Genomic DNA, 15257 nt, shown 5'->3' on the forward strand with positions numbered 1-15257 from the left:
TTCTTCGGTCTTATTTAGACTGTGGGGTATTTGATATGGATTATTAAGTATTTAAATCAGAGTTTGGGAGAGGACATTACAGTATCAGTGTTTTGGAGGGAGCAGAATTCTTGCACGAAGTTTCTATAAAAGTTCCAGATTTTGTTTAGATTTTTTTCTCAAGGAAAATAGCAAGCACAATTTTTAATCCCATAAGAGAGCTGTTTAAAGCAACTATTTTCCTTGTATACTTTTGGTCCATTTCCCATGTTAATCTGCAGGCAGATGATGTGCCAGTTTAAAGCAGTCAGGTTTATCATGGATTAACATGTTATGTTGAGTCAATAGAATTTTACCTTGGGCCTGAGCAGAAACATCACAATGGCTTCCTTACTAGACTGACAACTGCCAACAATGACAGAACAAACAGGTGCTTTTTGTATTGAAGTCTGATAAGAGACTTCCAGCGATCTTTTAAATGATAAAGTGGCTTGATAAGATCAATGTAGAGAAAATAGCTTTGAATTTCATTGAAGGCACTATGGAGAGTGGAAGAACTGTAGATAACCCATTCTACAAGAGCAGAGAATCAAAAGCCAAGAAGATTGTAAAGGCATGTCTTTGTTTGGATAAATCTCTCACCTAGCATTTAGCCAGATTGATTACCTGGCTGGTGGAAAGAGTTTGAAGTCATGTGAATGCTCCTTGAGATGAGCTGATTACAGCAGGAATGGTGCAATTGGAGAGAGGTGTGAGGAAATGCCTATAGTAGAAATTGGATTGGGTCAAGATAGTATAACAGAGATGGTTCTCCTCCATTCCTCAGTTTTGCTTGAAATGTCATGAAAGCATTGGCAAAGTTAGCAGGGCCATTCCAAAGAAATTTAAAATCTTCTCCTCCAATTATAATGTACATATCAGAAAGGGTAATCTATTCAGGTGATGATCTCCTAAGGCCATCAAAAGGAATTTTAAAAGTAACTTAGTTCAAGTAATTAAATAGTTCATTTGTGTCTTATGCCATTGCATTTTTCTCTCATTGATGAGAAAACTGTAAATGACATTTAAGAAAAAGAAAAACAAGTTTCATGTGTAAATCATTATTATTTTCTACTTTTTAAAAGTTAAACTTTAGCTTAAGCCAATAAAAGATTCACCTTTGCTGTCTGTGATCAGTCTATTATATTTATTGACCCAATTATACCTGCATATCTATCTGTTCTCAAGAAAAGATATCAGTTATCATTAACTAGTGCTAGAACCATAGCAGTTTGATACTTTGCCTGATTTGTCCGCAGAAGTTAAAAAAAGGTTGCTGCTTTTCATGTCTTTTTGCAAGTTTCTTTTTAAATAGTTCTTCAATCCTGTCTTAAGCATTATTCAAAATAAATCTAGTTATTTCCCATTTGAAAACAAAATAAAATCTGAAGAAGGGTCACTGGATCTGAAATAATTGTGCATTCTCTCCATGTATGCTGACACATCTGCTGAATTTCTCCAATTATTTCTGGTTTTGTTTTCTATATTTATTGTTTTATTCAGGAGAATTGAAAAAGTTCACTAAGACAGATAACAATAGATAAACAAGCAGCTGAAGCTGTGTATTACAGAAACAAAGTTTGATTCAAATTTTAAACACTGAATCTATTTTACATATGATCACTTTTAGTAGTCTACACTTAATACAAAACATTTAAATCAGTGAACATAAAAATAGGGAGAGACTGGGTCCCTGTTTAATACAATGACACAATGTCAAGGTTTACACTATTGGATGTTGGATTTAAGCATAATACTGGTGTCATCTTGCACAATGTATGTATACCAAACACACACATATACATGTACCAAACCTATAAGCACACACATGCCAAATACATGCACAGACACATCACTGACACAAACAAAGACACATTCCTCAATCAGTTCCCAGCTCTTTAATGTTGCCCCTCTGATCTGTATGGTCAGATAGCTGTCAAATCTAGCATAAGTGATCTAGAAACTTCCTAACTGACTGGAGAGAAATATTAGTTTGGATGTTCCGAAGAGTGGCAATCACAATTGATTGCCATTCTGCTTGTGTCTTTTTCCCTTAAACAGAATTCTGCATTTTGAACCAGGAATTCCAATCTCAGCTCTTTCAGAAATCCAGATTGTACCTGAAATCGAATAGTTCCCTCATAGGGAAGGATGGTTGGGAGAAATCAGACTACACCCTCTTTTGTAGCCGTCACAGTGTCATGTTCTGACTGCTGTGAAAGGGTAATTATATAAGGCATATATGAAGTTAGGGTGCCAGGTACATTGATGGAGTACTTAATGTAGTTTGAGGATAGGGTTCGAACTGACAGCGAGTTTGGTGGGCATGTGTCCATGTGGCTGGGAGAGGTTTGCCTGAAGTTGGCAGGAGGGAGGCTGATGGGACCTGCATGAGATAGGAGCTTGTGGTATCAGGACCGCAGGAAACCAGAGGGTGGATTGGATGTGACAGGGAAGGTGGGAGGAGGTAATTTGGGTCAACAGGCTGCTAATGTTGGTGTTATGTCAAGTCCTCAGGGTTCAGGCTGGTGGCAGAGGAAGGGTCAGGTGTTGTGGTTGGGGTTGTTTCTCCTTCCAAAAGGCATATACTTGCAATAATGACCTAATGCTTTAATGACATTTGCTTAGTTTGGGCTGTAATGATGGTCTATACTTCTCACATGGTGCATAAATAACATAATGAAGGTTGTACAGCCACATCAAATAGTAAATGCCTCTGTCAATATTTGCAACACTAATGGTTCAGTAGGCGAAGATCTATCCAAAATAGCAACATTTTACAAAGCATGACAGATGGTGTTTCTTTTGAGTGCTGTTGTTAGGTAGTTTGTTCAATGATTTGACAACAATATATTTCTTGCTGAGGATGCAATGCGTTAGACAGGAGTTCTCTATCTAAAGCCATCGTGAAACAGGTAGCATACAGTAAGGAAGAATTCAATCATTCAAAATTTAATCCAGGTTTAGTGAATAGCATGATAAAGAAATCTTGCATTTCACCTCAAAGGCACAAGTTCTAATGTAATCAAGATTGATGGAAAAAAAGTTCTCAGCTTCGATGAAATATTCTCTGACTTGAATCTTGCCACAATCCTCTAATAATTGGCCAGAGATCCAGACAACATATTCTTTAAAAAAAAAACCCAAGTGTCTTAATTCAGTTGTGGAGAACCTACTGCAAAAGAACATAAGAAAAAGAGGGAGTATTAGAGCATTCGGTCTCTCAAGACTGCTCCACTGACCAACAAGATCATGGCTGATCTGCCCCAGGCCTCAACCCCTGTTTGCTGTTTCCTCCTCATAGCTGATATTTCAAGAAACCTTTCTACCTCTTCCTTCAAGTGATCAATTCTCCAGGGTAGAGGATTTCAGACATTGACTACCTCAGAGAAAAGAAATCTTTCATCTCAGCTTTAAATGAGTGTCCCCTTATTCTGTAAGAGATTTCCCCACCAATGAAAACATTTTCACAATATTCACTCTTGTCAAATCCCCTCAGATTTCTGTGTGGTTAAATAAACTCAGCTTTTGTTCTTGTAAAGCTCAACGAATAAAGGCCTAACTTGTTTCGCCATTCTTGCTGAATCAACCCAGAAATTCATTGAACTGACTCTAGTGCCAGTATATTATTTCTTAAATACAGGGCCAAAACTGTAGTCAGTACTCCAGGTGAGGTCTCACCAACACCCTGTACATTTGAAACAAGATACCCCTGTTTTTAAACTCCAACCCCTGAGTGATAAAGACCAAAATTCCATTTGCTGCCTTAATTATTTGCTGCATCTCCATGTTATTTTTTTGTGTTTCATGCACAGGAACATCCAAATCCCTGTGCACTGCACATTTTTTTTGGGAACCTTTCTTATTTTAAATAATAGTCTATATTTTGGTGATTGGCCGTTATAAGTCCATTATCTTGAATTAGAAAACTTGTCTGGCTTTGCAAACAAAGTGGTTGCTAAAATAGGGATGAGCTCTAGATTTCACCTGCTTTTGGAATTTCAGTAGTATTACAAGCAATATGTTTACATGCTACCACCATTGCCCTGTTGATGGCAAGCAGAGCTCCTCTTGTTAAGTTTACAGTGGATAAATGTTAATATAAAAGAACCAAGCAATCAGTAAGACAATTCTTTGTCAACAGTTGAGAAGAAATCTCAGAAAAAAACTTTTAGAATGTCACTTAGTACTGCACTATTTTATACTCCATCAGAAGTAGTAGTCAAGCAATGTTAGATTCACTGTTAATATAATGTTAATTTTTATATAAACTGGTTATTTTCCAGGGTTGGTGTAAGTCTGAGCAAAACCCATTACATATATAGGGTGGCAAAACAATAAAAGAACTTTCTACAATCTTGGGATGAGAAGTAGATTGTGATAATTAGCCATTAATTTACTAAGAACTTGGAAAAAAATATCACTGCTGCTAATTGCAGCCACTTGCGCCAGCAGATCTGCTTTGGTGATGCATCTGTCTTGTACCATCTTCATGAATCCACTGCAGCTTGTGTGCAGCTATTCAATGGTAACTGTCAGCCAACTATGCCTAGGTCAACCCTTCTCTCTACTGCCCTCCACTTAGCTATGTAGAAGAGACTTTGTAACTACTCAGCTTTGCTTGAAAGCTGCAATTCTGACATTTCTCCTTCTAAGTGTCACTTTTTAGAAGTTCTTTTAGCTCTTGCAATTTCAAATACATCTTCATTTCCTTTATGGGCTGCATGAGGAATTTTTAGCATGTATCTTAGTATCTACATGTCACTGCCTTGTAACGGCAACGTTGCTTGCCTGGTCTAAACCATTGCTTTTCTTTTACATAGATGAAATATACGAGATTGTGGAAAATAAATTATTGTCAGAATCAGCAAAATAATGCAGGGGTGTACTGCTTACACAATGTCTCAAGGATCCATTAGGCTTTCAGATAAAATCAATAGTTTCCAGCTGGACAATCTGTGTTAATTTCCCTTGAATCAATTAGTTACATGTATTAAATGCATGCCCATTGACTTTTTGCCGCTTTCTTCACAGATATAAAGCAGTAATTGATGCTTGTTCACTTCAGCCAGATATTGACATCCTTCCTCAGGGAGATCAAACTCAAATTGGTGAGAGGGTAGGTAACCATATGTTTATGTTTTTTTAAAAAAATGTTTTTAACCATTCAATAAGAATCTGATTTGGTCAAAACCAATTACTTGGGTTTCAGCCAAAATTTGTTTCACTCTACTATTCCCTGTCTGATAATGATTAGAATCAGCAATAAGCACAAACCCAAACACTGGCTTTTCATTTGAGGGAGTGATAGGGCAATTGTTGTGGGAATCTTACTAACCTCCAAAATAATACAAACCTGTGATGAGTAACCACCGCAGATTTTTGGGTTTTCTTTTTTATTTGTCATGTAGATCATTCTGATATATTACATCATTCCCTGATGTTAAGAGTAGGCAAAAGACCAGATCCCACATCCCAGGTAATTACTTTACAGATCACCATTAATGAGGAGTACTTACGTCACTTGTATTCATTTTCTCCCACTTTCATCACTTGTTCAGCCTCTCTTCATGACCCCATGGCCTAGATAGGATATGACATCCTGGCTTTAACATTCTATTAGTACAAAGCACAGTACTGTATGCAGTTGTTATCATTTACTATAAATATTCTGTGAAAGATCATCTCCCCTCTCTAAGCAGCAATTTAAATTGTTCTTTTTTTAAAACAAAACTTCCATCACAAACAAAGACTTCCACAATAGTGTAACATCGGTATAGATTTGGGAGGAAATAATAGTATCTGCCTACACTATATGTAATAATCAGTGTAGGCTATGATATTTAGCAGGTGATCACTATAATACACTATGTCAGTTCCTAAATGGTGGCTGGCAAAAGACCAGGTCCTACTGCACAAGCAATATCTCCATGTAATTGGCCATTATAAAGGGGGCATGGGTAGCTTTTTTTTTATCCTTGGGCAGAACTTAAGGGGAGTTGGATAGCCAATCCTCATTCCCATGGCACTGCATTCCCAGAAGAAAAATATTAAGAGAGAGTCAACAGAGAGAGAAGTCAGCTCTGCAGTCATAACATGGTGTGGATGAGCATACCCCAACCTCCATCCCTCCATCCCCCAATACCACCACCCTACCACCACCAAAATTACACCTGTTAGGGCACACAATATCCAGTCCCATTCTTTCTCTTAGAAAACAATAAGTCTCTATTGAGTGATGCACCCCATTGCAACCTCTGTTCCTGTGCCACGAACACCATTCCATCTCAGTGACAAAGCCCTGAAGCTGAATCAAACTGTCTATCTGCAATCTTTTCATATTTAACCTCAAGGTAAGCTATCAACCACATAGTTGTACCACCACTGTTTGTCACTTACCATTGTTTGTCTTCATCTCTACTTCACTCCATGAAACCAATGAAATACATCTGTTAGCTTTAGATATCATTCTTCTAATGCACTCCTGTCACCCACATTCAACCTTAATCATCTTTATCCAAACGATGTCACCTTTCTCCTAACGTATTAGCTGACCTGTGTCTGTTCCTGGTTAAGCATCACTTCATTTTAATTCTGACCATGATTTTCAAATCTCCTCCAAGATATCTGGCCTCCTGAATGTCCCTGATTTTAATCTTCACTATTAATAGCCATTCCTTCAGCTGCTAAAGCTCTAAGCTCTGCAGTTCAAGCGTTAAACTATATTTTCCTACTTTAAGACACTCCTTAAAACATTTGCTTTTAAACATGCTTTTGTGTATGTTTCCTTGACTCAGGTCTCATTATGTAGCTTCATCTCACATTTTGTATGATGGACTGCTATGATTATCAAGTTGCTATATAAATACATGCTGTTGTTGGTATTGGGGATCTAATAGAATGAAATGTTTAATGCTCACTTTTGTGAGCACTTTCAAAATCTATTCTATCCGATTAAAATAAAAGGAAAAATGGTATGAGAAAATGTATTTCCTACCAAGTCCAATTTTCAATCTGTGTCCACGAATTTTGGCACTCTACATGTTTAATCACAACAGAATAAGTTCCACATAATAATTTAATAATCCCAATTATAATCAAACTAAGTCAAGAATATTTGCCCACTCAAAACTTCACAAACATTGCCACAAGCCATCAACACTGAATATATTATTTACTACAGAGCACTTCCCGTCTCAAGTGTCTGCCTATCCATCTAACCTCTAGAGATTTTCATGAAGTCCTAAGAAAAAAATGACTCTTATTTCGAACATGTTTTATCATATTTCTAAAAGCCTTCCAAATAGTTTTTGAATGGCGAATTACTTTCAAATGCAGTCACTGCTAAGTAAGTAAATGATCCATCCACACTGCGCACAGTATGGCCCTGCCAATTGTGTACAGAAAAAAAAGGAAGCTATAATCCCCTCTGCTTTGGGTTGCTAACATCAGGAGCCTTTGTATTCCCCTCAATCCCATCCAATAGAATCCTAGAATCTGCCAGTGTAAGTCCATCATTTAAACACCTAAAAATCTGATTGTCCCAGAGTTAACATATCTCTAACCTAAATAAACCCAGTTCTATAAGCAATTTTCTTTTGGTGCTGCTGGTTAAGGGAGGAATGTGGGCTTGGTACCAAGAAAAATTCCTGCTCTTTCAAGAATAGGGCATCGTTAACATCTATTTGGAAAAGACAGGCACTACCTTGGTTTAATGTGTCATTGAATGCTTTGATGCTCCTATTATTGTGCACAACTCCCATTTGGATTCCATATTCAAATCCGGGATTGCAGCTTGAAATCAATACTTTTCAAGTGGACTACCAATTTAGTTGCGCTGAGCCATTAAGTCATCCTATTGACTATTTTTGAATGTTTATCAACACATCATTGTGCTTAATAATTGGAAGTTCTCTCACAGGATGCCATGAAGTTGTCCACTGCTAATTATCTTAGTGGTTTGTCATTCAGATGCTTTGGTGTGGGGTATCTCCCTGGGAAAGCTCCTGTGGTATAATCTTAGTATCATATCTTGAGGCTAGAAGTCCCACCTGCTCCAGAGGTGTGTCATAACATGTCTCAACTGGTTGATTACCCTGCACTGTAATACTTTACAAATCCCCAAACCCTCGTACATGCCATCACAGATGCTGGAGTAAACCATAGTTAGTTCTTTGCTATTCCCTGCAGAGGTCTAATGGATATATCTAGATGGGGAGATAAGAAATGGCCAGTGTCTTGATATGCCAAAACGATAACAGGATTTTAACATCAGGTTAAGTAAGTGCTTTAATGGCATACTAATATTGATGGATGTCAGTCTCCTCATTTCATTCTAATTAAATGATAATGAGTTTGTGGGAAATGAATTTGTCGATATAGATTTGTGCTCTTTGCAGTAGTTACGTGACTAAAATGAGTTTTGCTTGGCTTGTTTATTTCTTCCCCCTGATGTTCCCCAGGGAATTAACTTAAGTGGTGGACAACGTCAACGTATTAGTGTTGCAAGATCCCTGTATCAGCAAACTAATGTGGTATTTCTGGTGAGTTCATTTATTTGTTTGTTTCTATTTTAAAATGCATTTAATATGTACTAAATTTCCTCATGTTATCTTGCTAATTTGCATCTTCTAGTCAATAATTAGATATTCAGACTTTTTTTCTTAAATTCTGCTAATGTTAAAAATTGGCCATTTTTAAAAGGCCAATGGTGGGAAAGATTTTTAAGATAACAATATAATAAAAAGCAGAAATAGGCTACATGACAGCTGCAGCCTACTGTGTTGTTCAGTAGGATCAAGACTGATCTTGTACCTAACTCCGCTTCCTGCCTTATCCCCACATCCCTCAATTTTTTTAGCTTGCAAAAATCTAGAACATCCTTTTGAACTCAATAACTTACCCTTCAAACCCTCCGAGAATTTCCATGCTTTAGTAAGATTATCTCTCATGCTTCTAAATTGCAGAAAGTACAGGCCTATTCCATTCATATTTCCTTAATCCAAAGTCTATCTGGCACTTCCTTCCTTAGCTGCAGAAATGAAAACTGTACACATTACTCCAAGTGTAATCTCAGTATCAGTATGCCATCATCATCATCATGGACCATAGGGCTGTTCTCTCCTTAAAGAGAGACAACTAGTGGTGATTTAACCTGAGGGCCACTGTACTTCAGGCGATAGAGAAATTGAGAAGGAGGATCCTTCATGGTAACCCCAGCCAGTGTGGGGATTGAACTCACACTGTTGGCATCATACTGCTTCACAAATCAGCCATCCAAGTTAACCTGACACCTGTAATCTTAGTAAAGCCCTATATAACTGCGCAATACTTCCTGAATCTTGAACTCATGTCACCTTGCACGAATGGCCAACACATCTTGCTAATCACTTATTCAACGTATATCTTAACTTTGTTGATCTGTACATAAGTTTCTTCTGAACATCAATGTTTCATAGTTTCTCACCATTTAAACAAAATGTTTATCTGGTCTTTACACCAAAATGAATAATCTCATATTTCCCCACATTGTACTCGAATTGCTACCTTCACACCATGATGTCTTAAATTCAGCCACAATCTCATCACTGTCACTGAGATCTGTCAACTTTTTGATACTCCTGAATTACCTTCAAAATGGCATCCATAACCATCTCCTCTTCCACTGATTGGGTAGTGGCCACTGCACAAACCTAAGCCAGCTTATGATTGGAATTCCTCCCCACATGGGGGGAAAAATTGTGATCTGTGCCAATGAACACCCATTCCTGATGAAGGGCTTATGCCCGAAATGTCAAATTTCCTATTCCTTGGATGCTGCCTAACCTGCTGTGCTTTAACCAGCAACACATTTTAACCGTGATCTCCAGCATCTGCAGACCTCATTTTTTACCCAATGAACACCCTGCCAAACATAAACTGACAGCTGATTGTCAGTGTGTGAGCTCCAGCCTGACATTTCAGTCACAGGTAAGGGGAACATATCACCCTGTATTTTCAGCCTTGCTTTACAGCAGCAAGCCACAGCACTCAGACACTTACAATCTCCAAGGGAGCTCCAAGGTTTTCTTATGTTTTCCACAGATGCTGATGTTGAGATAATGAGACCAACTCCTTTTATCATCCTTCCACCAACAGCAACCTCAGAGCTCAGAAGAAGCACCATTACGCTTCTTACATGCACCTTCCACCAGCATAAATATACTCAGCTCAGTGGCCCCCCAATAAGTTCAGATCATATGAAGAGCACAGCACGTGCTGCAGGAGGTACAGAGATAGAGGCAAATGTGGAACAGGACCTCAGGTCAAAGCTGACTGGTCCAACCCTACTTGACTGAGCTCAGATGCAAGGTTGCAGGAGTTACAGCAAAGGAGGTTGTAACTGGTTCACCAGCAGCAGATGTGCTTTCTCATGTTGAAGTTCCCTGAAGTAGGGTCATGGGCAGAGAATGGAGGAATCCATCCATACGTTGAGTACCATCATGGTTTACAGTACTTAGTGCATGAGTTCCTCCGTAGAAAGAGCATGTTTGGAATGCATGCAAGAGTTAAGCACTGACATACCAAGGATGCATGCCACATGCTTTAGATTAATAGATTTTGCCAAACCACCCCAATCACACCCTCCATTCTCCACCTCCCATTTGTGGCTATTGTTAACTCTCAAAAATATGGCTCTGATCAGGCAAACTAGAAGTTAACATTTAAAAACTTAAGCAGGTTTCAACAGAGGCAGATCAGCAAATCAATGCCTTCCCAGAAGGTATCCAGGTGATAAAGAGTTTTAAAGAGTGATATATGTTTTCACTTTAAATCTATTTTTATCTATTAGCTTCCCTTGGAAAACCATGAAAGAAAGATCCAATCCAAAAACAATTGAAGAGGTTGTGTTTTTCCAGGGTCAACAAAATGATTAACCATTCCCCTAATTCATCTTCCCCTTTCTTTTTGCTGCTCAGCAAGAATTCCACCATGTCCCACTTCAACAATAATCTTTCATTATCTTGCCACCTCCCTTTGGTACATTGTTCTTTTGCATGCTTTCTTGCAATAAGGGTATTGGACATGAAACATGCAGAATATCTGGAAATGGCATCCAGTAGTGAAAGAACTTCAGTGTACTGAAAACTCAATTTAGGATTTTCCATTTTTAACACTTTCTGTTGCTACAGATAAATATCAGGGCCATTGAGTTGTATATAATTGCAAATTTAAGTGAATTAGTAACATATACTGTTATTAATGAACAAAGTGTCCTTCCAATTCACTTGGAGACATAGTGTGAATTACAAATCTTCAGAATTACTGTTAATTTAAAGAATCCAATTTTACATAAACAACGTCTTGTCCTTGGCCTCTGAGCATTTTTAATAACTTGCTGTATTTGTGCATTAATTGTCCATTAAACTCCTCTCAGAAATTTAGGGCAGTAACTCAAAGTTTGACTTCCATGCAGCCTGTGTAGGAAGTCTGGGTTGATACGCATCCTTGTGATTGTGCAAAATAGATTATTGGCATTTGATATCCCATAGCTGTAATCACACCATTCTGAGCTTGCACTTGTAGCAACTTAGGTGCGAAAAGGTTTGAAATTAGACTATTGCAATAATCAGACTTCCTTAGTAATGCTGAAAAGTGCTGACAGCTATTCATAATCTCAGAGACTGGGTTCTGAGGGCTCTCCATTATCTCAGAGAATGAATTCTGAGGAAAAGTTTGAGCCTTGGGAGAAATCTGCTGAAATAGGCAGCTGAAAGTGTAATAAGTGCTACTAACTATTAGTGAATGGGAAATTTCTAAATACGGTGTTAAGTTAATCCATAAGCATAGAAAAGGAGTTTTAACTAAATAGAAAGCAATTTAGGACTAATTTGGAACGTTGTTCACAAAATGATGATTCTGTTGGAGAAGGGAACAAGAGAGTTTTTAAATAATTTAAGGAGATGACATTGTGCATTGACCCCTTTAAATATAAATATTTATATATTTTCTCTGCTCTGCTAATACGCAATCAAGAAGCATTAAGCCACAAAGACGTGCTTTCAGTTCTTGGCAGAACTAATAAGTTCATAAGATTTTTTGTTATATACATGTCACTTTGTGTGTTCTTCAGTAAAATTGAAAGTTGGAACTAACTCAAATATTGATCAAATGTTTTGTTAGGATGACCCATTCTCGGCGCTGGACATCCACCTGAGTGATCACCTTATGCAAGATGGAATTCTGAAGCTGCTTCAGGAGGAGAAACGGACTGTAGTGCTGGTTACTCATAAGCTACAGTATCTGCCTCATGCAGACTGGGTGAGACAGCTTTCATTTTTAACTTATTTTTCTGGTTTTATAAATGATGGGTTTTTTTGGAGCTGGTCATCTCAATAGGCTAGATGGCTAGCATGGGATTGAAAATATTAGCTACATGTGCATTTGATTTCTATTTTGCCTGAGGTATTCCTTCTTGTCCTCTGTTTGAAAGTGGAAGGTAATGGCAAGCTACCACTGACAAAACTGCCAAGGAAACTGCTCAGGATGAAGCATCAGCAAGCATTATTAGCAAGATTCCAATGATTAAGTGTCTGTCTATCAAAAGCATGGTCAAACACATTTTTCTACAGATACATTGTACAGTTTTGTTATTTATTGAAAGGTAAAGTTGCCATAGTCTTATCAGACCATAGGGCTGCTCTCTCATGTGTGAGAGAGAGAGGTGGTAGGTTAACCTGAGAATCAAGGAACTAACTCAAAATTATTAAAATTGATGGTGCAACATGTTTTTCATTAAGTATGCACTTTGGAAACTTCCAGCAGTTGGGTAAACAGTTTGAGTATAAGGTTATAAATCATCTTTCTATAATGTAAACCTGTCTTATAATAGAATGATGAGTGAGCACACTTAGAGAGGGAGCCAATATAAACAAATAGGGGTACTTTATGGAGAACGAAATCAAGTTGTGGCAACAGGTGGAAACAATGAAGTCCTTGGAATATAGAACATTCTTTTTGGCCATGCCTGAGTCAATTTAACAGAACTCTCAAACAAAACAACCAACTTTTCACTGCCATAATGATATGAAATCAGTCATATAACATTAATCCCATCATGATATCCCTCTGGTATATATCAACAGACAATAGCAGGCACATTCTATTTTTAAACTGCAGCATTTTAAAAATATATTTCAAGTGCAGAAGATTTAAATGCCTCAACAGTTTCAAAACAAACAATTCTGGTGAGATTAGACCTTTTTATTTAAAAGAAGTATAAAGTCAACACTCTGTGTTTTTGACATCCAACTAACAAAAATTGGATCTGTTTGAAGGCGGCTTCACGTTTATACATGCAGTTGCCTCCACTAATCAAGGATCTGTAACATAAAAACATCCCTCATCTTTCTTGCCCCCGACCCCAGCATCATCACTTTGCAAATTCAAACCATGGTGTTTTCATAGATACATAAATGTTCAAATATATATTTATCATTAAAACTATTTGCAAATTGTGTGCTTATATGTTTACATTGATGTACTTTGTATTTCCATAGATTATAGCAATGAAAGACGGTACAATTCAGAGAGAGGGAACCCTCAAGGATATCCAGAATTCCGATCCAGAACTATTTGAACTTTGGAAAACGCTAATGAACAGACAGGATCAGGAACTAGAAAAGGTTTTTCAATCTTCTCAGTTTACTTACATTATCACATTGAAACAAATTTGTGTGTATTTTGATGACTGACTGGATTTTTAATTTTTGAAAAAAAATGAACAAACTCAAAAGAAAACGAAGAAAAAGTTTCCTTTTGTCACAAATTAAAATGGATTTATACTTTATCAGCAGTGATTCAGCACAAGCTTTTCCATCACAAAATGCTGGAAGTCCAATAATTTATAAAACTGAGTTCTCATTCTTGGAGTTGGTTTTCATTGACAGGCTTAGCTGTGACTTAAAGTAACACTTCCCTTCTGTCCGCACATGTTGAGTATGAATAAGTTAAAAATCATTATTTTGTTCTACAGGAGACAATAGCTGAAAGCAAGACAGCAATGGAAAGGAAAAACCTACGGAGAGCAATGTATTCGCGGGAGGCCCTTCTCAAAACGTTGCAAGAGACTGAAGATGAAGGTATTCATCTAATTTTCCACAAATTGTGCAAAATCCATCATAGAATTAGATTCATGCTGGAGTTCTGAGGTAGGAAAGTGGGAGAAAAGCCAGCAGTGAGCCAAAGGAAGCAGAATAAGCCCTGTCCCAGACACTGAACATACTGAGTGGGCTTTCTGCCCCTCACTGGCAAGAGGTACAACCGTCTGGAACCTTTGGTCAATATGACTGACCAGGAGCTCCAACATTGCCTGTTGGCACACCCACAAAGGACGACTGATAGAATAGCAAACCCAAGCAAATCAGGGACATTGGGCAGGGAGGCTTTTGCAACTTTAGAAAGGATGGGGAGGATAAAAAAGGAGTGGGTTTCAAAGTCTGAATAAATGTGAAGGGAGGCCACAATCCTGTCTTCTGAAAGGGTACCCAAAGGGCAAAGGGTGTTCTCCAAAGATAGTATCTCACTTACTTCCTGAGTTTTTAAAAGCCCACTTTAACAAAAAAAAACAGTCTGCTCACTCAACTGCCCACACCAACCAGGTTATTGGCATGAACAGGATAACATTGGAGTCAATTAAACTGAACCTGAATTATTTATTCATATATGGTGAGCAAGATGCTAACTCTTCATAGCATGTGGGTGAACTCAGGATTGGCTTGGAAAATGGCAGCTGGCCCTACAACATGCTCCCCTCACTAAAACCACACTTGGTTTTAGTGAAATCCAGCCCAGGCTCTGAGAAGATCATTGCACCAGAGAGAGAGAGAGCAATTTCACAATCTCTTAACAGAATAGGGAATATTTTCTACTTCAGTGTATAGCTGCACAAATATAATTTGGGAATGACAATGGAAGAATCATTTTAATGCAAAGGTCTTAAAGTTTCAATGTGTGTTTATTTTTTCAAATTGAGAAACCTCAAACAGGGCCAAAGCTAAGATGCAGGATTACCATCAAGCTAAAAATGAAAAAGGTACAGTAGATAAATGATGGAATATTCACTAGGTGACACTAAGGTTGGGTTTTAAAAGCTGAAGGTTGTAGATAAAACATGAGAATAAGTAGACTGTTTAGAAGTTGCAGTTCTCTTAAAGCATGAGCAACAACTACACTTGTGAATTTGTTTCAGGGACATGTCT

General features: G+C 37.8%; 1 protein-coding gene across 7 annotated transcripts in view; it reads left to right on the forward strand.

Moving 5' to 3' along the window:
• Positions 1-15257, forward strand: part of abcc8 (ATP-binding cassette, sub-family C (CFTR/MRP), member 8) — a 226633-nt gene that overhangs the window by 157398 nt on the left and 53978 nt on the right. For all 7 annotated transcript variants that reach the window (XM_060838873.1, XM_060838872.1, XM_060838875.1 and 4 more), the window contains 5 exons: positions 5053-5137; positions 8481-8561; positions 12181-12318; positions 13557-13682; positions 14033-14138. In XM_060838873.1, the coding sequence (XP_060694856.1) occupies positions 5053-5137; positions 8481-8561; positions 12181-12318; positions 13557-13682; positions 14033-14138 (536 nt within the window). The remainder of the gene's footprint in view (positions 1-5052; positions 5138-8480; positions 8562-12180; positions 12319-13556; positions 13683-14032; positions 14139-15257) is intronic.

The sequence above is a fragment of the Hemiscyllium ocellatum genome, chromosome 18 (genome assembly GCF_020745735.1).
Source record: "Hemiscyllium ocellatum isolate sHemOce1 chromosome 18, sHemOce1.pat.X.cur, whole genome shotgun sequence".
NCBI lineage: Eukaryota > Metazoa > Chordata > Chondrichthyes > Orectolobiformes > Hemiscylliidae > Hemiscyllium > Hemiscyllium ocellatum.